The 25,398-nt window shown below is 44.1% G+C and overlaps 1 protein-coding gene across 3 annotated transcripts in view; it reads left to right on the forward strand.

The window, feature by feature from the left end:
- The window catches only part of CGN (cingulin), a 2,193,661-nt gene that overhangs the window by 1,548,873 nt on the left and 619,390 nt on the right, over window positions 1-25,398 (forward strand). For all 3 annotated transcript variants that reach the window (XM_069650469.1, XM_069650484.1, XM_069650476.1), the window contains exon 15: window positions 9,024-9,185. In XM_069650469.1, the coding sequence (XP_069506570.1) occupies window positions 9,024-9,185 (162 nt within the window). The remainder of the gene's footprint in view (window positions 1-9,023; window positions 9,186-25,398) is intronic.

Consider the following 25,398-nt stretch of genomic DNA (forward strand, 5'->3'; position numbering starts at 1 on the left):
CTCCAGTACGTCTTCCTCAGAGAGAGAACCTTCTCTCTCAAATGGAAGGTCAGGTTCTCCACCCAGAGGTCAGAACACTCAACCTTCATGCTTGGTATCTGAAAGGTTGAGATACAGGGATTGGAACCTTCCAGATGATATGGAGGTGTTGCGTTCGGCAAGAAGGCCAGCAACAAAGTCTCTATACCGTTGCCGTTTTAAAAAAGTTTTGCAACTGGTGCAGGGAAAAGAATTTCGATCCTTTTCTATTTTCTATTCCGGAAGTACTATCTTTCCTTCTGACCCTAGCACATAGAGGTCTGAATATCGGAACGATAAAAGGTTACCTTGCAGCGCTTTCCATTTTCAAGCGCTCATCGGAAGAATGCTCCTACTTCAAAATTCCTTTGATAACACAATTCTTAAAAGGTCTCTCTAATGTGTTTCCTCCTCACCCATTTCAAGTACCGATTTGGGATCTAAATTTAGTCCTAAAATTCTTAATGTCTGCCCCTTTTGAGCCTTTGCACACGTGTCCATTAAGATTACTAACATGGAAAACTGCCTTTTTAGTTGCTATAACATCGGCAAGAAGAGTGAGCGAATTGCAGGCACTGTCTTCTGGGCCACCCTATACTGTGTTCCATAAGGACAGGGTTGTATTGAAGGTTAAACCATCATTTTTACACAAAGTAATATCTGATTTTCATTTAAGTCAGAAAATTGTTTTCCCCTCATTCTATCCTCCACCTCATCCTTCTAAGGAGGAAGAAAGATTACACAGACTGGATCCAAAAAGAGCTTTAAGCATTTTACATCTCTAGACTGTATAAGCTTAGAGTGGACAACCAGTTGTTTATAGGCTACACAGGAAGGAAACTGGGTCAGTCGGTAACAAAACAAAGAATTTCACGCTGGATTGTACTTTGCATTTCAGAATGCTACAGAGTAGCATAAAAAGACCCACCAGAAGGGTTGAGGGCTCATTCCACCAGAGGCATCGCCTCTTCCACAGCCCTTCAAAGAGGTGTCCCAATAGGATCCATTTGCGAAGCAGCAACTTGGTCTTCACTTCACACCTTCTCAAAATTCTATAGCCTGGATGCTTCCCAGTCTAGGGAGCTGACTTTTGGAAAAGCAGTGCTTTATTCCGCCATCTAAAGGCATTGATTAAAAAAATAAAACTGACCCCTCCTCCAGAGAAAGTAACAAAATACTGCTTTGGGAGTCTATCTAAGATGAGGAATATGTTGGAGGACACAATCCACTCGAAGAACAAGTTACTTACCAACTGGTAATATTCTTTCGATGGGATGTTCCTCCAACGTATTCCTCATTGCCCTCCCAACCTACCCCTCTGTATATTTTTCCGGGTTATTGCTATCTCAAATCTCGCAAGGCTGATACCGGTCTGCCGGCACAATCTACACAGTACAAGATCACAAGCAAAAAAAGGGGGAAAAACAGAACTGAGGCCAACGGGCGCCGCACGGGTTACTTATACAGCCGATGACGTCACCCTCGACGGAGGCCTTCGAGGGACCATCGACTCGATGACACCGACGCACAGCGTCCTCTGCCAAAAAAAATTCCGAAGAGCAGCAAAGCTGGATGGAATACATCTAAGATGAGGAATACGTTGGAGGAACATCCAATCGAAAGAATGTTACCAGTTGGTAAGTAACTTGTTCTTCTCTGCAATGCTACTTTGTTAATCTCAATTATGACGCCAAGATCCCTGGATTGGGCCAGTGGGCAGATACGGGGGTACTCCGGGGTCACAATGTTACTGTGAACTCGCTGTGTCTGGCGTACATGTGTGCTCACCACGTTGCCTTCAGGTCTGCTGCTTCGATTTCCCTGCACCGCCCGGCCACCACCTCTTCACGGTTTCCCCGCAGCCCACTTCTGTCAATTTCAGACCTCTCCTGACTTCGGCAGCTACTCAGAGCTTGTCTACCACCAATGCTCATCTGACAGTGGGAAAAGCTGCAGAAAGGTACACACTCTGCTGTGTGACCTCTGCAGCTATACACTCAAGCCTGGGAGACCGTCTCAGGACCGGCATTCGAATTACACACTGCTGTGGCCCCGGTGTCCCTGCTCACATCTTCATTCTACTTCTGCTGCCTCGTGGAGTTGGAAAAGGTACTCCACCCTCTACTACTGCTATTTCCCCCGGGCTGCACCTGAGGGGGCTTGTTATGCCTCCTAGTCCTCCTCAGGTATGGGTCATTTTCCTTAATTGAGTGCAACTTGCAGTCCTGTGCCTCTGCAGTCGTCTTGCTAGTCCCAGTACTTTGGGAATTATGGGACTTGAATTCCCCAACATAGAATTCAGGCTTTTCAGTGAAATTAGGATCACTAAGTTTGTTACATATTTCTCAAAGGAGTACTATAAGAATTGCGTGAAATAAGTGCTTTTACTGAAAAATTGGGTTTCTCAGGGTTGAAATTGGTAACACTTAAAATACTTCCCTTCCTTATTTCTCTGGGACTCGTGAGATCTTTCATTTCTATAAATGTCAGTAACCTTAAGGATTTGTCTTAACTTGTGTACCTGACTGATTATCATTGTCTTCACCCCCAGTACGAAACTCAGATTGAGAGAGTAAAGGTTCTTGCTGACACCAAGCTGTTAGGACCGTTTTTTAAGTCCAACTAAGTGCTTAGTAAAACCATTCAATTGAGACAGTGCAAGATTCCACTCTTAGTATAAGGATGTACGACCTGAGTACAGGGTAGCGTAGATGGAGCAGCCAGGCGTATCTTAGGAGGGAGAGAATGGAGAAGAATCATTACAAAGAAATTGTATTATACATATGGCCCAAAGAAACACTGACACATTATGTATTGTAAAAATAAAGGGTTTATTTTATATACAAGCAGACCAAGAGATTCTTGGGTAAGTAAGTACTTTCATAAAGCATATAAACACATTATAAAAACACAACACTATTCTTTAAATACACTGATCAAAGCACACACCTTATTTAGAACACCTAACCGTATTTGTACGGTGGTAAGACCATAGATTACTTTGATTACTTTTAGTAATACAAGGGTCCCCCTGTGAGTTATGCAGTGACACTCAACAAGGAAATCGCATAGTCAACCAACTTGCAAATATACTTTTCTGAATAGTGGACCACAGGTTTAAGGAACAGTATGTACATCTACTACTTTTGTGATAAGTTATACTAGGTGAGTAAGACCTTTTTGGTGTAATATAAAATTACACTTGCTTTTCAGCTCAGTGGAACACGGTCTAAGAGAAGCAAGAACTCTTTACACTCATTCTGGATGTCCCAGGCAACCCAAGGTCAGCTACACCTAAAGGAACACTTTTCAGGAATGGCACACAGTTACTCTAGGCAGGTAAAACCTAATGTTGTAACATACTTCTAAAGTAGTAGACTGTAGTCGGAATGCAGGGTTAACAAGTTAAGATTTATTGCTGTGCTAACCTTTCCACCAGCCCCTCAGTATAAACAACAAAACATGCTTAAATGGGGATCAGCAGGCTTGCGCGGCAAAGTGTGAATCAATTTAGAGTTCGTATGAATGTCCTCTTATCCTTCGCTCTTCTTTGAAAGAAAAATAATCAGGTCACATAAATTCCTTTTCCTCGGACACTAGCTTTCCGTTCCTTCACCAGCTGTCCAAATTGGATTTAAAAAAAACAAACAGATGGTAAACCCACGGAAACACTGTCCTTTGAAAATGGCTTACGCCCACATTTTCCTTGTCAGTGAATCCTCCTCGGTTGTGTTTCCCTGCGCTGCCGCTCCCCATGCTTTTCCTGGCGGAGAGTCTGCCTCTTGATAAGGGTCTCTGCGATGCCGCTCCTTCAGCGTCCTAGTACGCCCAATGTACATCACCTGGGGATTCCTCCCTCCTCTGTGGTCTCCGGCCAGTGCTGCTCCTGTAATGAGAGACACCTGATGAGTTTCCCAGGGCTTCTTTTAACTCATGCTCTGCTCCTCCCCTCCCTTCAGCTTTCACCCGCCTTTCCTGCCCACTTCCCACACCTGCAGCCAGTTTGCCTTCACCCCTCCACCCCGCTCCACCTGTACTGCTATGGGTGTATCGGTCACTGTACCGCATGACAGGCTGTACCTATACCGCTTCCCTTTGTTCATTTTGTCTTTCCCCCCCACCTTGTCTCCATTTCTCGTGGTGGTTTATGGGACATGTAGTTTTGTTTTGTCCTGCTGGTATAACCTTTTGGGGGCTGGGTCTGAAAGTTAGAATGGGGTTGTCTTTTATCTCCATTGCCTCTTTGACCTCCCCACATAACTATTACAGCTGCTTTTTAATATCAGTGGAACACAGTTTGAGATAAGCAATAACTATTTAACTTGTTTTAGGATGGTACACAACTAGCACAAGGCAAGTACATCCTATATACTCTTTAAAAGAGCTATCATCAACTTAAGAGGTAAGTATAAGCTAAGGCAGACTTATTCTGAACAGAATAACAACAAGTCGGGGGAAGCCAGATCCAATTGGGGACACTCGTATATTTATCCTAATGGGAATAGGAAGATGAAACCAACAGCATTAATTTTGGTGAAGAGGCACAACCAATTCACAGGTGAGTAACTTAACCTTATATATACTTTTCAAAATAGTGCAACGCACGTTCAAGGTAAGTAAGAACCTTTTTGTCTGTTGACTCTCAGTTACAGTTACCAACCAACTCCTTTTACAAGTAAGTAACTTTATTCTTTATTCTTATTCTTTATTCTTAACCTGTTATTCTTTTCAAGGCAGAACTCTTTTCTTATCCTGTTATTCTTTTCAAGGCAGAACTCCTTTCTTATCCTGTCCTTCCCTTATTCTATAGCTTGAGTTCACTTAGAGGCAGTAGAAGGACTCTAGTGGTCTACGTGCCAGCTGAAGGCAGGGTGAGATAGGGTTCAGTTGCAGGCAAAGTCAGAGTTCCAGAGGAAGACTGTTCAAACAAGTAAGCATTTCACTTTAAAGTTAGTTGAGGGTCCAGGGAGGATTCCTCAGTGTCTCTGGGTGAACTGGATGAGTGGCCTCCCAAGCACAGAAAACACCCCAAAACTATACAGAAATCACAATGGCTTACGGTAGGTAAAATACCCCAGCCAGCACAGTATCTCCGCACAGAAGAAGGGTTGCAGCAGGAACACTTAAGGATATGCAGCCAAAAACCTGTTAGTTGGATTCCTTCATCAAGAAGACAGAACACTGGAAGGACTTTTACAGCAAGGACCACAGAGAAGGCTCTAGGTAAGGTTTTCCTCGCGGCTGGATGCGCCTGTGTGGATTTGGCACCTTTTTCAGGAGCACAGAAAGACAGAATATCTATCGCTGGCGGATTCTCGTCGTTTACAAGGTCCACCACTCTGGTGAGGGGACTTTTAAGACTCGATTGACATCTCTGAGGTCCAGCAGGATGCCCACAAAGTTTCAGTGAGATTCGAAAGACTGTGCACCGCACAATGGCTTGAGGTCCCAGCGTATTGGTGTATTGCAGCCCGCAAGGTCGCAGCACGACGTGGGATGGCTCAAAATGCAGGTCTTGAGTCTGGTGGGCTCACCAGGCTCTGGGTTAGGGCTGTCGTTTTTGGAGACCCCAGGCTGATTGGAAGGAAGTGTAACCAGCAGGCTCTCCGGTTGCTGGAAATAGTTTCAGCCGCAAATTGTTAATCTTCCTCTTCAGTTTTAGTTCCAGTGGTCGACTACCTCTTCAGCTTCCAGGATCAGACTTTTATGCAGGAACCCAGCCAATCAAACTCCCCGTGCAACATTCAAACTTGCGGGGTTGGCAGTCCTTTTAGAACACCTAGCCTTCCAGTTTGAACTGGATTGTCACAGTCAGGCTGGAAGACAAAAGGCTGTAGAGTTTTGGACTGCTCCCTTGCGTCCTGCCTTCAGAGACTCTGGAGCCTGGGCGGGGAATCCACAGGATTCCTGCCGAAGATAAAGTTAACACAAACGAATTTCACGCCCTGGATGTCGGGGGGAGCAACAAGAAAGAACAAGAAATGCTAAAATGGCTAACAAATAAGACTGTGGCCATTTTGGTAAAATGAGCACCCATGGGTGCCTTTTTAACGGGGCTTTGCAAACAGCATGCGGTAAAGGTGCACCGAATTAATAATAAGGTTTTCTTCCACCCGCCATTAAAGGTAAGTTTGTCCTTGTAACATAAATGTTAAATTTAAAATGGGAAAGGGGATACTCTGTATCTCCCCAGCACGCCACATAAAGTGGGGGGGTGTTGGCCTCGCTTAACAAAATGTTAAAGGGATCCGGAGATCCTTTCTACCCTTGGGAACAGTAGTTCTCACAAGGTTAGCCACAAGGTTAGCCAGAGAAAGTGTAAAGGGGAGCCCCTAGTGCAACCCAGCAACAATAGGCACTTATTTCCGAAAAGTTGTCAAAGAAGATAACATTAAAAAGGCACTATGGCGATTATTAAAAATGACACCCATAAAAAGAGTAAAGGACTGTGTTTGGAAAAAGATTCCCACTCAATCAGGCGAGGGAAAATTAATCTACCAGTCCAGCAAAAGTTCTTGGGTTGACACAGGTCAGGAAGATTTATCATTGATATGAAAATCTTATCTAACACAAGCCACATATTCCGCTATTAAGGACATCCTCAAGGAAGAGAAGGACAAATACTGTGTCTCGTCCCACAAAGTCATCCTGTTCCCTTGTGGCCCTTCTCCTCCCCGGTGATCCACCCGGCTAATACCACCCCCTGGATCGGGAAGCGTCTGCCTTTCCCTGGCCACATATTGATATTTTATTTGTATCGCGCTCATACACAAGTGTTTCAGAGCGCGTCGAGGCAAGGGAGGGGAACAAGGGAGAACAAAAATAACGATCTTACTAGTCCCAGTGACATTGAGAACGTGCAAGTGCAGGAGAGAGGAATAGGGGAAAGTGCAGAGGGGAGGGGAGAAATGGAAAGTGCTGAAACAAACGAATAAAACAAGTGGTAGTGCAGCCAGCAAGTGGCAAGTGCTAGGTTTAAGGCACAGACAGGGGGTGTCTGATAAGTGCTAAAAAAGGGGGTACTGTAGGGTTACAGATACAGACCCAAGTGCAAGGGTTGCCAGGAGGCAGTGCAGGTGTGTGGTAAGGTGGGCAAGTACCTGGGCCTGAAATCAGAGGGTAACCAGGTGCTCAATGCTGAAGCAGAACAGATCAGCAGGGGAGAGGAGAGAAAGTGGAAGCAAAGAGGAAGGTGCTGTGGTGCTTCCGGAACTGTAGATGGTTCTCCTCAAGTTTCAGTGGAGGAGACTTTAGGCAGGGTTTTTGTGAGGACTCTGCAGGATTCATCACACAACTCGGAGGCTCCTTTGGGTACCTGAGACCAGTAGGAGTCCCAATGGTCTAGCCAAGTATGAAGAATACAGGGGGAAATCCAATCCTGTGAAAGGCTCACAAGACATTGATTCAGAGGAACTGTGACGAGAGAATTCCCTTGGGCAGGGCTATACTGGTAGCCTGAAAATCCACTTGAGACCGGCAGAAAGAGAGATGCTTATCTGACCCCCTTCTTTTTCATTCTCTGCGACAAACAACCCTTATGTGCAGTAAACTATTATTGCTACTGCCAGTGATTTTGTTTTCATACACACATTCTGAACTTTTATGAAGCATGGAGACCCTATCAGAGACTGCCCTGACTCTTGGGACCAAGCCCTGCACTGATCATATCTCTTATGCTTTGGTGTTTAGGCAGACATAGCCTACCTTGATTTTAATCTTTTCCTCCTCTGTGTACAGCACAATAAGCCTATTTTGTTACTGCATCATTGCCTTTCTAGTCCTCTGGCGATCCCCTGCACCTTAACACACTACATATAATCTTAAAGGTAATGGCAATAGCACTCGGCAGTTTCCAAACATATATTGCTGGAAACACATACTTATCAGAACATACAGTAAAACTGAGAAGCATTACATCAACAAAAATGGCACAACAAACTCCCAAAACCCATCGCAAAAAACACAAACGCTGGCAATGTTCTGTACAAAAGGTCACCCCTGTGGCATAACACATATTAGGCATACAAAATTGACCTCAGAAGAAGAGCTCAATCACCAAATGCGAAGGGCATACAAGTAGGAGTTAGATCCCCCAAAAAGTAAGGATTATTTTTTTAAGTGGAGAAAACTACACCTAGATTTATATGCAATAAATGAAAACAAAATGACACACCTTTGTTTCCAGGTGAACACCTAGTGCTCATGGTCTCTGGGCAATGCACTATCAATCATGCTGTTAGGGATATGTGCTTGTGATTCTCCACCAGCACTATTGATGCCAAAGATGGCACAAATAATGCAAGTATCTCACGATGACAGCAATACGGCTCACACCAGCCTAGGCAAGACAGATGTAGTATTCATATCTGTTACAGATGGCTGTGGCACCCACAATGAAACTGTATCAACTTCCGAATTCTCTCTCTTGTGTGCTTAAGTGAGCTAATGAGAGTGAGTGAGAGAAAAAATAGAACATCACACACCTTAATCCCACATAAGTCTCACTGCCAATTTCCATCTTAAATCTTTTCGTGAGATGCAATCAGATCATTGAACCCATAAGTGGGTACAGTGGAAACACTCTCCACAGAGTTATATAATAATACATAGTTATTTACATGTCACGTGTAGATACAATCACTGATTAGCCCCTTTCAACATCAAAGTTAAACTTTTGTAAAAGTGTAATACTCCAAAGCAACCATTCAATGACAGTCTATAACATGGCTCTAAAACAGATACAAGTTGCAAACAACTGTTACATGTAAGTAAGGTCTGTTAAATGCAAGCGATGCCTGAAAGTGAGGTGACACTGCCTGCAGGAGATTGATCTGTAGAGCTAAATTTAAAAATGATTACGTATGGGGGGGGGGGGTCTTTAGATGTTATTTGTACGCTTGTCTGTGGAGCTGGCAATTCCCATCCAGTTCTGAAGGAGTGATTGCAATGACTACCAGGAATCGCCATGAACGTAATTGTTCCTTTTTTATGTTATCTTCCTAAAGGTCCAAAGATTAAAACAAGCTCTGCATGAGAGCCAGACTGAGAAGGAGACAGCAGAGCTGGACAAAGAGCTCATAACGCAGCGCCTGCAGACTCTGAGCCATGAGATGGACTCCAAGAAACGGTCTCAGGAGGAGCGCCTACGGCAGGCTAAAGGGCTGGAGGTCAGTATTTCATTATTGAAAATTGAGTAGTTCCATGTGCACAATCCTGAGAACATTAATTTACCGTCCGCATTCTGTTTGAGGAAATGTACCAAAGTAAGTTACACTTTAATTCTGTCATGTCCTACACTTCACACTGTTTGAGTAACCAATACATTGATTCCTTCATGTGTCCCATCACAATTCTCCTTTTCATTATGGAATACATCTCTCCCACAAAATCATGTCTTCAAGGAGGGGAGCCATTATAGGAATACTTTTTGGCCAACTCTCAAAAGGCTGATCTCTATTTATTTTGTTCTGTGTATTTGAGCGTGAACTTAGCTTTGAAAAGTACTTGTGTGCAGTACATTCAAGGTTAATACATTTTGCAAAGTTACAACAGGACAAAGGTATATTACAGTTAACCAACAGGAGCAGTAAATAGGGGAGAGGTCTGATTGGCTGGGAGTGGGATCGGAGGTTATTGTGCATGAAGAAGGTGCTCCATGAAGAGAAGTGTTAATATGGATTTTCAGAATTAGCCCTGTCGACAGCTTGTTAGAGGTTACCCTATTCTGGTGAGCAGAAAAAGACACTAATGTCATGCCAAACTCGATCAATGTAGTGCAACTGCGCAGTAAGGTATAGACTTAGTGGAATGTGAGAGTGGTGAAGGGTTCTGTTTTTTTTATTTAAAAAGAGCACTTTTACTAATAAAAGTTAGGCAGAATGTATAAAAATACATTTCTATATATTAGGCCTTGAACAAACTCTTAATAATTAAAATCAGAGCTATGTAAACTAGCATATACTATCAACATATGGGCATTCACTTTAGAAGTGCCCTGGCTAAAGAGCACCAACACTTTACTTTTCTTTTATAGTTAGATCAGTTTGATAGAACACTGTAATATGGTAAGGCATGTGAAGAACACAAAGGCAAGTATAAAAACCAGTTCGAGAACAGATAAGTAATTTAATGAGTAGTAAAACTAGTACTGAAAATATGGACCTATACTTAAAAAGTCCATCTCTTGCTAAAGGAGATGGGGCCTATTGCTTTGAGTGTCGGTCCCAAAGTTAACCTTTTGCAGGGAGCTAGGAGTGTTTTTAAAAAAGCTGAATAAGTGTTGGGAACGGTAACATGAAGGTGTACGTTTCTCAAATAGTAAAGGTTCTTCGGAAGTCCTCTCCAAATCCCATTACCTTATCAGAAGCCAGGGGGAAATCGTTGGCCAGAACCGATCACGACCAGGCAGGGAGAGGTTGGGGGTAGGGCTTTGCGCATGTTAAACCCTTGTGTCTTTGGTCCATCTGAGTGGGTTTCGGGGTAATCCGCTCTCACAAGACAGTTCCTGGATGAATCTAGCATGATGAAGAAAGGATCACCACAATATTGACTACCTTGGAGGACCTCCTTGACACCATGTAGGCATAGGACCGCAATGATTGCTGAGATCAGACAACGGAAGACGGCCCCCATGGCAGAGGCAAAGAAACTGGTCCTGGTCTTCATCCTGGAGAGCTGCAACTGCAGGTGAAGGCTTCTTGTCTCACTCGTTGTGGGTCTGCAAAGTCCCAAGTGCGAACCTGGGATGGCAACCAATGCAACAAGGTAGCCCAGACTGGAGCCGGTCAGTCCACAGATTGGTCCTGGGACACTACTTCTGAAGGGTCCCAGTGGCTGGATCCTCAAGCAGGGGTCAAGTTTGTTTGTTCCCACTGGTCCGGCGGTTGGCACCCTGATGATGGCCTTCAGGAGATCTGGCAAAGGAGCAGGGCTTCACCGGGATGATTGATGAAGGCAGTGCTTGTTCGCTGCAGCAACGATCCACGTGTCTTCAGTGGGATGCTTCTCTTCGAAGGGGTCTTGGCTCCAACGACGATCTGAAGAATAGCTGCAGGAGTCCTTTTATTTATTTTATATAGTTTTATTTGTATTTGGTTAAATGAAAACCTTTTACAAAACTTCCAATTCAAATTTCACTTTAAAACAACCAAATGTTAAAACAAAGAAAAGAAAGAACTATTTTTTTACAAGAAACAGACTTCCTTTTCCAGGCACTAGGCTTAGCTATCCAGCGCTATGCCTAAAGAGCAAAATTGAGATAATAAACTCTTCATGGTTTATAATTTTGTTCTGGAATCGCATAGAAATAAAATCATATAAAAAGAACAAACCTATTATATACAATAACTGATACAGATGCAAATATATTAGTCCTTCATATTGTTGTTCCGCTGTCAGTGAATTTCTTAGGGGTACCAGTTTTCCTAGGAAGTCTTTAGGATCTTCTTGTTTGTCACAATGTCAAATTACTCAAGGACTTTCACTACCGCTATTGTTAGAGAGCTTGAATGTCCGGCAATTAATCTGTTCCAGAACAGGTCTGCAATATGGTCCTCCCCACCGACTCCGAATCTTGCGAAGAATGAGTCTCACAGTTCCCTTCGCAGTCCAACAATAGATTTTTCAGCAACTGGTTGGAGGGTGTTTTGCAGATATTGCATAAAGCAATTGTCAAGGAGTTCCCCCCTTCTCACCTGGGTCCGGTGTTTGCCGGTGTCTTCGATCGCTGCCTTCTTGCGAACGCTCCTGGTCTTGAACATCGCTGCTCGCGTCTTGTCTGGTTCCAGGTTGCGTTTAGTTCCGGGAGCGCGGAGTCCAGGAATCCGGGAGTCTGGGATAGGCTAGTAATGCTCGGAATCAGGAAGGGAGAAAGGGTCAGGAGCGGGTAATAGCACTGGGACAAAGGAAACAATACCACAAGCTACGAACACACGTCTGAGGCTACTCTGCAATAGCATTGAGACGCGCGGAGCCGCAGAAGGCGTGGTCTATAAATAGATCACGCCGCGTTCAGCGCATGTAGCGAGCAAGGGCTTCAGCTCTGGACGGCCATGTTGGAAGTAGTACGGAATGTAAGCCCCGTTGAGACAAGGACCAGGAGGTCCAAAAGGGGCGTGATCTGAAGTTCATGACAGCATGCCTCCTCCGAAGGCCTTTTCCTCCAGGTTTGCCCGGATGTATTAGGTGAAATCTTCTGAGCAACGGAGGAGCCTTGATATTTGAAACAGGTTCCCAGGTCCTTTCACTAGGAGGATATCCTTTCCACTCCACTAAGTATTGAAGATGGCCACGCTTATACCTGGAGTCACAAATCCGGGACACCTCATATTCCAGTTGGTTGTCAACCAGTAGAGGAGGAGGTCTACTGGATTTTCGAGAGGATTGGATGTAGGGCTTCAATAGGGATGTGTGAAAAACTGGATGAATTCTTTTCCAGGAGTCAGGTAGCTTGATTCGATATGAGACAGGATTGATAATCTCCTTGATGGGAAATGGACCATAGTAGCGGGGAGCCAGCTTGTTTGGACGCAAGTGTCGAGGGAGTAGTTTTGATGACAACCACACTCGGTCACCGACCGTATAGGAAGGACCTGGTCTTCTCTTGGAATCCGCATACCTCTTGGTCTGTAATCTGGCTTTCTCTAAGTGTTCTTTAGCCTCCCGGTGAATGTTGATAAGAGTTTCGATCCAGGAGTCAACAGTAGGTACTGGTGTAGGGTAAGGAAGAACCAAGGGTAAAACCGATGGATGGAACCCCTGACTACAATAAAAAGGACTGGTCTGTAGCGCTGAGTGTTCGGAGTTGTTGTAAGCGAATTCCGCAACGGGTATCAGGAGAGACCAGTCATCCTGGACCTTGGAGGCGAAACTTCGGAGATATTGTTCCAGGGTCTGATTTGCACGTTCTGTGGCTCCGTTGATTTGGGGGTGATATCCTGAAGAGAGGGCACGTTGAATTCCTAGTACCCGACAGAGGTGTTTCCAGAATTGTGAAATGTATTGGGGACCCCGGTCAGATATGATCTTGGAAGGAAGCCCATGTAGTCGGAATATGTGTTCCAGAAATATTCCAGCTAGCTCTGAAGAGGAGGGTAGTTTCATCAGTGGCGTAAAATGGGCCATATGGGTAAAGAAATCTATGGTGACCATGATGGTAGTATATCCTCGGGAAGGTGGTAACTCCACTATGAAGTCTGTAGCGATGATTTCCCATGGTTTAGAGGGTAGAGTGAGCTGCAGAAGAAGACCTGCCGGTCTTTTGTCATCATGTTTATTTTAGGCACAGGTTATACAAGCCTGGATGTATTGCTGTACGTCAGACTTCATTTTAGGCCAACAGAACTGTCTCTGTATAAGACGGAGGGTGTTGGTGATACCTCGGTGCCCGGAATGGTGTGTCATGACAAAGGTTTATTATGTTTTGCTGTAGCTTCCGTGTAGGAATGAGTAGTGCATTGTCCTTGAATAAGTAGCCTTCCTTGGCTCTTAATTTCCAGTGATTTCTTGTTGAAATGTCCTTCCATATTTCTGAGGATTGGGTTTGCGATCAGACTTCTTCCAGGAGATCAACTGCTTGGGCTACGAAGATCATGGGAGAAAACATTTTAGGAAATGCCTTATCTTCAGTGGTCACGTAGTCAGGACAGCGAGACAAGGCATCAGCGATCAGGTTCTGTGATCCAGGGACATGAGTAATGTGGAACTGATACTGGGCAAAAAAGTAGGCCCAACGTGCCTGACGACTGTTCCTGCACTCCAGTGACTGTAGAATCTGAAGGTTTCGATGATCAGTACGGACTTGGACAGGATGTCTGGCTCCCAGAAGTAGGTGTCGCCATTCAGTGAAGGCTTGGCGAATGGCTAAGAGTTCCTTTTCCAGGTCGGAGTAGTGTTTTTCACTCGGAGTTAAGGTTCTTGAAAGATAAGCAAAGGGGTGTTCCAAATCGTCCTCCATTTTCTGCTTCAACACTGCTCCTATAGCGTAATTAGAGGCATCCGTTCCCACTAAAAAGGGTCGACTTGTATCGGGTTGAGCCAAAATGGGAGCTTGTGTGTACTCGGTCTTTAAACGCTGGAATGCAGTTTCTTGTAATGTTGAAAGGACAAATGGGGTATCCTTCTTTATCAGAGCCACTATAGGTTGTACAATCTCGGAAAAGGTGGCTATGAATTTTCGGTAGAAATTGGCTAGTACTAGGAAGGATTGGATTTGTTTAACGGACGTGGGAGTAGGCCAGGCGAGAATGGCCTTTACTTTTGAAGGGTCCATGCTAATCCCCTCTGGACTAAGGATAAATCCCAGATAGTGTACAGAGGTAACGTGAAACAAACATTTTCAGGCTTGGCTAAGAGGTGATGTTCCCGGAGTCTTAGTAGAACTGCCTTAACATGTCCTTCATGCTTCAGATGGTCCTTTGAAAAAATCAATATGTCGTCCAGATAGACAATGACGAAGAGAAACAACATATCAGAGAACACCCTATCAATAAAACGTTGGAATACTGCTTGGGCATTGGCTAGTCCAAAGGGCATGACCAGGTACTCGTAGTGGCCAAAGGGTGTTCTAAAGGCGGTCTTCCACTCGTCTCCTTCCCGGATACTGATCAAATGGTAGGCACCCCTGAGATCCAATTTGGTGAATATTACGGCTCCTCTCACAGCTTCCAGGATATCCGAGATCAGGGGCAGTGGGTACCGATCTTTGAGGGTGCATTGATTTAAGCCTCGTTAGTCGAGGCAAGGTCTGAGTTCCTTGGTATCCTTCTTGGGAACGAAGAACAACAAAGCACCCGCTGGAGATTTCGAGGGTCTTATGGTGCCGTTTTCAAGATTAGTGTCTAGGTATTCCCGAAGAGCCTTTTTCTCAGGTTCGGAAAGAATGAACATTCTGCCGAAGGGAATTACAGCCGAGGGATCCGTATGATATTGGAAACCATGAGTGGTGTTTCTTCGTCTCTTGGTGGTTCTTTAGAAGTTATCGAGGAGGGGTTCAGGGATATACAGTGGGACATACAGAACTCTGAGCCCAGGAATAATGATCCTGCTGTCCAATTGATATACCGATTGTGCTTTTGTAACCAGGGCATTCCCAAAACCATGGGGTTATGGGCTGACTTAATGATGTCGAATGTAATCCGCTCTTGATGGTTTATGGAAAGTTGGATCTCTTTAGTCTGCAGGCCTATGGGTCCTGAAGAGAGGGGTCTTCCATCAATTGCTTCAACCGGCTGCATGGTGTTTTGTGTCTCGTACGGAATATGATGACTAACAACCTAGTCTTGATCAATGAAAATTCCCATAGCTACGCAGTCCACCAAGGCCAGAATGGGATAGGTCTTATCTTTGGAGGGCGACAGGAAGGCCTGTAGTATCACCAAACTGTTTTGTCCAGGAGAGTTCAAGGATAGAATTGATGTGGAGCAAACATCTCTCTCCCGAATCTCTGCTCCATTTAAGATCGGGAGCTGGCGTTTTTCCCGAACGCCGAGGAGGTGCCAGAGGACATTCCCTGACCAAATGTTTGTCTGAAGCACATTACATACACAAACCTGTATGGATCCTTCTCAATCTTTCTTGAGGTGATATGGGTCAACGAAAGGCTCCAATTTGCATGGGTTCAGGTTCTGGGGCTGGAATTGGGTTTGCGTCCGTTCTGGCTGTGCTCTCAAAGGTCGTCTTGGGTGGGTTTCCCTTGGATTTCTTCCTTTCTGCCTTCCTTTCCTGGATGCGAAACTCTATTTGCAAGGCCAGGTCCATTAGTGCTTTGAATGAATTTGGTCTGGCCACCCTGGCCAGTTCATCCTTGATCACATCGTTCAGGCCTCTCCCGAACAGGGTAAAACTAGCCTCAGAGGACCAGTCTGCTTCCTTAGCCAATTGTTTAAATCTGGTCACATAAGTCCAGCAAGCGTTCTTGGGCAGTGTAGACCTGCTCTGGACAGTCAAACATGCCTTTAAGGGCCTGTATGAACCCATCATAGTCGTCTAGGAGGGCATCGCCGGAGTTAACAAGGGGTGTTGCCCAAGTTAAGGCATTGCCGGAAAGGTGGGATATGATGAAACCCACCTTAGCCCTAGGAGTCGAGAAATAATAGGGCTTAATCCAGGAATCCGCTAAGTGTTTTTGCCGAACCATCATACTTGTCAACAATACCGCCCAACAGGGCACCCTCCTTTGTAGAAGAATCCTGGGATAAGACCAATTGTTTGAGCGCAGCGTTTTCCGCCTTAAGATTTTGAACCTTGGTTGATCATTCTTGCATGCGTCGCATTAAGTCCTGCACGGCAGCTTCCATCTCGTTTTTAGGTTCGATCGGGTGGCGTCTCAAACTGTCAAGGAGTTTCCCCCCCTTCTCACCTGGGTCCGGTGTTTGCCGGTGTCTTCGATCGCTACCTTCTTGCGAACGCTCCTGGTCTTGAACAGCGCTGCTCGAGTCTCGTCTGGTTCCAGGTTGCGTTTAGTTCCGGGAGCGCGGAGTCCAGGAATCCGGGAGTCTGGGAAAGGCTAGTAATGCTCGGAATCAGGAAGGGAGAAAGGGTCAGGAGCGGGTAATAGCACTGGGTCAAAGGAAACAATACTGCAAGCTATTAAAACACATCTGAGGCTACTCTGCAATTGCATTGAGACGCACGGAGCCGCGTAAGGCGTGGCCTCTTCCCCTTTTCCCCTGATTGAGAGAATCTCTCCTGTATAAGCTATATTAAGACTTATTCTGAGGAAGTTCGTTCTGATCCTCCAATCTGGGAATTTTAAAAGATATTGGGCCAAAGTTTCCTGTTTTATTTCTGCTTTTAGGAAGAGATTTTCTGGGGTGTGAGATAGCATTTTATCAATTGTCAATATCCAGTCTCTTTCTTCTAGAAGCTTTTTTGACTATAAAAGATTGGCTGTAAGCGTCTCTAAATCAGTTCCTGTTTAGTCCAAATTTGAGAGTTTTCGATTTTTTTGCTTCAAGATGGGCTTTGATATCAAAATACAGGCTATCCTTCTGAGCAGCGATTATTAGTCAATATAGGGAGATTAGCTTCCATTCAGCCTGGGCTTTGAGTGATCTTAGTCCCAGTTTGAATCTGAGAGTGGACATTGGAAGGCTCGATGGAAGGCACAGTACTCTCTTCCAGACTAGCCCCTCCAACCTTTGCCAATCTACGTTCCATAGACATGTTTTTGGTTCTAACCCATAAAGGATTACTGAAACCGCTTTGGCAATGTAGAATTTGATTAATGGCATGAGTGAGAACTTGCAGAATTGTAATTGGATCTTTTTCATTTGAGGAACAAGTTGTGAGATTTTTAATTGTACATCTTGTTCAACCTTACCCTGTGATGGTGCAGCATAGACCTTGTAGCCCAGATAGGTTAGCTCTTCTACTCTTAGGATGCCCTGCCCCCCAAGTTTCCAATCTTTAAAGTGTATCTTCTTCAGTGGATGTTTGAAGACTACAATCCTCTATTTCTTTGGATTAATCGCAAGATCGTTGTCCTTTGCATAGGTCCCCAATCTATCCAAAAGGCGATGTAACCCTATCAGGGTCTTATCTAGAAAGACTAAGCCAGTGGATATTACACCCATTAATTTTGGGGCTGGCTAGTGCTGATTCGTCCAGTGCCTCTCCCATGTCAGCGAGGTAGAAATTGAAGAATAAGGGGGCACCCAGACAGCCCTGACATACTCCTCTTTCTACCTTTGTTAGTTCTGACAAATGACCTTCATTGTCTAGCCGGACTCTAATGGTGGTATCCTTATGCAATTCTACCAGCATAGACAAGAGACCTTACTGGATGCCCCATTTCTTCAGTTTTGCCCATAGGCGTGTTCTATTTACATGGTCGAACGCCTTTGAGAAGTCTACCCAGGCTCCATATAGCTGTTGTTCACCTTTGGCCATTGTCTTTTCACTTACAATATTTAATATTAGACCATTTAATGCTGTCGAGTGTCCGCCTCTGAAGCCCGTTTGATGTTTTGAGAGAATTTTTTTATCCTTTAACCAGATTTGTAGCTCCTCCAGTAAGATCTTCATAAAGAGTTTGCTCCCAATGTCCAGGAGGACGATGGGCCGGTAGTTTGTGGGTTGCAACCGATCACCCCCCTTGAATAGCGGGATGATAACCACAGATTTCCACGATGTGGGGAATTCTCGCCTTTTCAAAATCTCTCCAAATAGCCAAGATAATATTTTAGCCCAAAGTAGTGGTTGTTTTTTCAGCACTTGGTATGTTAGGCCATTTGGCCCTGCTCCTTTGGAATTGGATCTGCTATGGACTGCACCCCCATGGGCAGACGAGTCTGAAGGAGTTTCTGATTCCACCAGTCTCTTGAAGCTTGCTGACAGATATTCTATCTAGCTTCTTTCTGGCAGCAAATTACATAATGCTGTGTCTGGGTTTCCTTCTAGGCGATTCATCACTGACCAGAATTCCCCGGTATCATTACTTCCTATTAGTTTCAGCATTTGCTCACCATCTTGCTGAAGCCTCCACATCCTCCCATCTACCAACCACTGCCTGTACCTTTTGTGAGGCTCTCTTAGACTCCTTTAGATAATCCTCTCTGCTGATACCTGCTTTTTTTAGCTGTCTCAATTTCTGGTTGAGTAGCTTTTTCCCTTGTCTGGTCACCTCATCATAGGAGTGTCGATGCACTTGTTTGCTTCCACTGTTCTTTCCCATACTTGGTGGAGAGATCTGCCAAATGTATGTCATAAATTCCTCAGGTTTACAAAAGCCCTGTTGGATGTCAACTGGGATCTCTAGCAGTCTTTCGTTGAGAACATCCCCTTCTTTTTTATATTGACACAAGCGCAACTTACCATTTCTCACCTTGTAGGACTGGGCCTGCTTATCTCGTTGATCCAAAGGGATGTCTGAAAAAACCAATTCCAATCTGGAGTGATCACTTCCAGCCCCTTGCTCTAGCTTCAATGTGATGTCCAGTGTAAAAAGATCAGCTGTCATGAATATGTAATTCATTATCGAGCCTGAGCTCCCTCGAAACCAGGTTGGGGCTGCTGGGCTATCTCCTCGCAAACTTCCATTCATCATCTTGAGTCCTCATCCTTTTAGGGCTTCCACCCATATTTTTCCAGTGCCTGTGGACATTTGAGGCCCATATTTACCATGTTTTTTTCAAATGCTACGCATTGGGCATTAAAGTCTCCTGCTAATATTACCCGGGCACTCCCATCACTGATTTTAATTTTTTCCAGTAGCGAAGACAGCGTATCATGGAAGACCTGTAAACTGCAACAAGCGGGGTTCCAATAGATATTTACCAAGAACACCTCTTAACAAGGTTTTAATTTATTCATAGTTACTTTGCTTGCTTGAATGCCAATTTTATTTTCAAAGATCACTTTTGAATCTTTTATTGGGGCATTTCTGAATGCCATCAAGCGACCTCCTGACGGTCTGCCTTTTGCTTTTTGGAGAGCCCATAGGCAGTAGAGAGTATATCCTTCAATTGGAATTGGATTGACCAGCCATGTCTCTTGATGGAGAAGGATGTCTATATTTGGAAAAAGATGCTTTTCTATTTCCCTAGCAGTGAATGTGTTGGGCCCCCTCGTGTACCAACTCACCATAGACAACTCTTTCTACCTAAAGAGACTGGTTCCCCACTCCCAATTTCAACAGCACCTGTGTCAGGATCTCTGGAAGCATTGCAGGAGCTTTGGCCTGAGTATTACCAGCACTGTTTCTCTCTTCCACTCGGTTGCCCTCTGATTTGCTGCTTTCCCCCTGTTGGCTATTGACTTTCGAGGGCCATTTTGGTCTCTGAGGCATTTTGGACGCTGATGATTGAGGCTTTGTACATGAAACGTTAAGACCCCCTCTCTCCAGTTCCGATGATGCTCCCACTGTTGTGTCTAAAGCTTCTCTTGATGTCAAACCCACTTCAGCTGTGAATGGGTTACTTGGGAAACGTACAGATTCAATGTGCTGGGTGCTCAGAAGATAAAGGTTCAGTATTTCCTTGAAATAGGAGAGGATTACACTTCTACATAATGATTTGTGTTTCCTGTTTTTATCTGAGATGCTAAGCCATAATTTTGGCATTCCAAATGTAGACAGAACCTCTTCTTTGTTCTTATTTTCCCATACTGGGTGTTTTGATTCTTGGGGATTGTCTGGCACACGTTTCATTCTCATCCAGTTCCATTGTTTTTCCCCCTCCATTGGATTTTAGATCGAGTGAGGTGCATTTACCTTGTCCCAGTTTGATTTCCTCGATCAAAGACTTTTTACCCTGTAGTGAGGTCAATGGTTTCAAGAAGATTGGTGCTATTTTCATAGACCTGTTCTGTATATCAGGCTCCTTAGATCTTTTAGGTGATTTAATGATCGCAGCAGTATGTTTTTTCAATAGAAAAATTGGAGCGATTGGATAATTGAATTCCAGTGAAGTCGGTGGGGGGCGATAGGAATTCTTCTTAATCTCCTCTGATGTGATAGACTCAACCTCTTTTCTTTCTTTTACACCAAATTGCATATTCTTGGTCGCCCTTTCCCACTCTTTAAAATCTGTTTGAAGGCCAACACTTATGCTTTTAATCGCAATATTAACCAGAGAAACATCTTGGTGACGCTTATTTTTAATTTTCTGAATATCTTTATTTTTTACTTTCCCCTCCTCCTTGGTCGTCCTTTCTTTACAATCCTCCTCCTCTGAGAGGGTCTTTCCTGAGCTAGCTCTTCTTCTGTTGTTTTCATTATTGATGATTTTAGTAGAGATTTCAGGAAGGTGTTTGTTTCTGTTTTTTTTATATTTTCAATTGTTTTGTTTCTTGGTTTTCTTCTCTTCTCTCACTTGATGGAGCACATCCCTGATTCTTCTCTTCTCTCTTCCTTTCTTTTCTTCTGCCCTTTGGATGTTGCTGGTCCATCTCTAGCATAGTCTGTTGTGCTTGATCCATATATTTAGGCTGCTGATGATGCTCCTCCAGCTCAGATTCCTCTTCTAATGCTCCATCCACTGCATTGGCTAAACGTCTAAATTCCTCAAGGGTCAATTCTGATAAGGGCATATTATTGAAGGGGTGGTTTGACTCCGCTGATAGATCTTGCCCCTCTTTTCCCCTTTGCGCTTGCCATCCGATTTCTATTTGGGTGAGCAGCTCTTGTAAGAGTATTTTATTTTCTTCCTTCTCTTTTCTCCTTGAGATCAATGCTTGATGGATAGCTGAAATGTCCAAACCTTGTTTTGCTAATTCCAACCGTATATCCTTTATCCACGGCACAAGACTAGCGTTGATGATATTGTTACAACCCACCAAAGCTGAGTCCATACTTGCTGTATCCTTGGTGAGTTCTAAGAGGATCCCTGCTTGTGCCTGGACTTCAGTTTTGAGAAGTTCAAATACAGAGTTGAGGACAAAATTTAAAGCCGGGATTGTCGCTTCATTTGAGCATGCCGTTCCTTGTTGGTCACTCTGTCTTCTTCCTGTATTTCACCTTCATCAATCCTGTTAATCTCTCTTTCTCCCGCCTGACATACTAACATGCCTTTTGGCATTAATCGTTGTTATGCTCCCGGCTGGGTAGATGTCTTTGTTAATCAACTGGTTCTCCATATTAGCTTCATCCTGTTCTGACAGAATACATGCCATGTTCAAAAGCTCTTGGTCCTCCATGCCTTTTGGTTTTGTTTTGTGAAAGTGATCATCAATTTTTATTTTTATTTTTTTGGTGGTGAGTGTATACTCCAGATCTTGCTTCCAGGATTGGATTATTGGGTGGTTCCCCCCGTCGCCATTCCTGGAAAGGGACAGGGGCTGTGGGGGACTTATGTTTGTGTGAATTTGTGCCTGAATTTGAATTGGCTTGCCGTTTTCAGCACTTTCGATTGTCTCAACAGCACAGTCTTCCTGTCTGGTCTGTAGATCTTGTGACTCTTTGCCATTTAAGATCCCTTGTTGTTCAGAGTAGGACCCGTCCCATTCTGGGCAACTGGGATCATCCTTCGATAGTGAACTGCAGAGTTTTATTTTATTTTGTTTTTCAATTTTCCTTTTTATTGTATTTTTTTCCTTTTTGGTTAGTTTTCCTATTTTTGACCCCTGGTCACTGCCCCTTTTTTTAATTTTTTTTTTATCAGTTGCTTCTTAAATGTCTTCCTTAAAGCTTTTGCCTTGGAGGACGGTTCGACTTTGAGGGAGAGCCCTTATCAGATGTTTGCCATATCTTGGATTGGTGCTATTCCACTTATAGGCAGGTGAAACAGCTGTCAATCGTTTTCCTAAGTTCGAGATGCAGTGGCCCCTGAGGCAATCAATGGGAAGGATCTGCATCATTCAAACTGGCAGGGGCTGTCCAATCGTGGACAGCCTCTGGCCATCACATTTGCCCAGCAACAAATACTCTTGCCAGGTTGTGCACTGAGACCAGACCGTCCCAGACCCCTCATACTGTCACTTTGCCCAGGAAAGTGATTTCCATATACGGCATATCCATCCCTGAGAGGACAGGAAGAAGGCTAATATACAAGACCGTCAAATTAAATAGAACAATCTTGTGGTAGAGCCATTTTAGAGCACATGGTACTTTTAAAGACTTTGTGCTATAAAACACAAAAGTGTACACAAGAAAGTTAGACATGGTAGAAAAATATCCGCTGCCACCAGTCCCCAACCCGTCCTGGAAATATCATGCAATTAACCACAACAAAGATGCTATAAATGTAATCAAAGCTCATACAAAGTACGCCTACCGCACCTCACTGTAACCTCACTGTAAGGTGACGTGTGCAGTATAAAACAAACACAGAATTTTGTAATGGGGTGTACTGATAGCCTTAGTGACTGGTAAGTGCCCCAACACAGTTTCCATTTAACGTCAGGTCTCCATGGGCTGACACTTTGAGGGAGACTTATTAAAACTATTATCTTGCAGATATCTGATGAATTCTCTTTCTAGCTGAAGAGTCTGCAGTTCGTAGACGCAGTCATTTCGGCTGTTGCTGGAAATGGAGCAGTTCATGACAGACTAAAGATAAACAAACATGTGCAAGATATAGAGAACCAACTATAGCTTGTGTATGGTCAACATTCCTGCACGTATAATCTACTGTTAAAAAAACTCCCAAAGGTTAATATGCAACAACAACCAATGTACATTCCATCTGGAAATTGTGATTGCAGCAACGAAATATAATATGTTTCGCGTCTCTTATCCATCATCTGTTTCTCCCTGTCTTAATTTCTTTCCTCTGTCACTACCCATGGGTTGTGAAGAATGGGTTTTCAAAAACATGCTATTTTAATTACGCTAAATCGTGACAATCTGATGGAATAAGGAGGTTTGATGCTAAGTTTTAATGTCGTATTTGTGTTCAGTTATGCGTTCACTGGCCAGATGTGTTCTATCTTTGATGTCTGTAAATCCGCATATACATTTGTGAGGAGTCAGACATGGTAGATGGACACGTAGGTGGAGTTCTCTCACAAGTTGCCATTTATTACATAAAAAAGGGTGAGACAAACACGTAACTTTACCCAACATATAAAGGAGTTTCCTACCTATCAAACTAAGGCTAAAAAAAATGACCTAATGTCTGAAAGATGTATGTCCCTCACACTAATGCATACAACTAAAATCACACAGGAATCATTTGACAGTTTTAACTTTACAGCATAAAATAAGAATTCAAACATAAAAGAAAACAGGAATCCTTGTGACCAGTGTTGGATCCCATTCTCCTGGATCAATTCAGGATGTTTCAAAAACCAAAGTTCAATTGCAGGCAAGTTCTTTCACTAGCCAAGTTCAGCCGCAAGTAGAACACAGTTTGTTTCATCCAGTGTGCCATTCGCTTGGCGAAGTGACTATCTCCGTTCCAACAAAGGTTTCTCCCTCTTAATATAGTTGATAGTTTTTACAACCTTCTACTTGGTGAACCACAACGACTCGCTCGCCAAATATCAAGTTGAAAAAGACAAGAATGTCAAAAGTTCCTTTCTTCAAAGACAAATCACTTTGTATCACATTGCATTTCTTCATCATAAGCAACACCTTAGGATGGTTCATTCAGAAAGTTACACTTTAGTCAGGATGGTTACACAACACTTTATCACAACACAGTAGTGAAATTACCACTTCTTTTCCACCACAACCTTCCACCACATTCACAGTACTTCAAATCGTCATCTTCCTGGTTCACTCGCCTGCCAGAACTAGCAACTGTTTGTCACTTTCATGGTGTACTTGCCTGTCAGGATAATACTCCTACTACTTCAACTTGTACTCTGCGGGTGTGGCTTGTTCCAAACTTTCTACACTGCAATCTTCAATATAGCAATTGGAACCAACATCGGCTTCTTGAATAAGTCTTTTGACTTGCAACACAATTGGCTTACAACTTATTTCACACAACGGATAATGATTCTCACATTGGTCTATTTGCCATAGGCAATGCCAGTTACAACCCTCTCTCCCTTTATCCTTTCTAGAAGGATGGCTTTTCTCCTGCAGTCTCTGGTCTACACAGACTGTTGACTGTTGCCAATGTAATATGCAACTTTCTCCCACAGGGTATTTTGCTCTGGGACTGCCACCTTCAAATTGCCTTCGTTTCTCTTAGCTTTGGCTTTGGCAATGTAAGTTACGGTGTCCCCTGGCTGGATTTCCCTCTGTGGGAAAATTGTATCCCCTTTGTTTTATTCTTGCCTTGTTTTGATGTGGCAATGCGTGTCACAATAGTTCTTTACTGGATATCTCCCTTTTGAGAAATTGCATCCACTGTTGTTAATGCTTGCCCCCTTCTGGCTTTGGCAATGCCGGTCATAATATCCTTCTGATCAACCTCTCTCTTTAGAGAGATGACCTTCACTTCGCTTTATTTTACAGGTTCGGTATTCAAAAAGTGCATTCCTGCACAGAGGTCTATTCTGGAGTGCCCTGGGTTTATGCTAGGCCAACTCACTGTTCTGTTCTTCCATCTCCCTCTGACCCACTACTTTTGGGCTCGTCGTGACTTCCCTCGCGGTTGACAGCTCTGGCCCGCCTCCGGCTGCTTGCGCTGTCTATTAATTGAGCTCACACTGCTCCACGCGTGCTCCGGTGAAATCGTTACACCAGAGCGAGATGCAGGACCCCGAGAGCTTCTCTCTCCCTGAGGACAGCTGGCCTCTACACCACTTCCTGCTGTGCTCACTCTACATCTGCTGGGCACCACCACCTCCACCAGTTTATCTGCATGGGGTCCCGCTATTGGAAAAGCGGCAGCGCAGACCTCGGCTCTCTCCTGCTGCTTCCTCTTTTTCTCCTTTTTGATGGCCCACACCTGAAAGGTCCTTTTAAAGGTCCCATTCAGTTGTTGGTCATTATAGCAACTAGACCGCACACTACACTTTACAAACTCCGGACCCTCCTTCCTCATCCCA

The sequence above is a fragment of the Ambystoma mexicanum genome, chromosome 1p (genome assembly GCF_040938575.1).
Source record: "Ambystoma mexicanum isolate Mex_15411 chromosome 1p, UKY_AmexF1_1, whole genome shotgun sequence".
Classification (NCBI taxonomy): Eukaryota; Metazoa; Chordata; class Amphibia; order Caudata; family Ambystomatidae; genus Ambystoma; species Ambystoma mexicanum.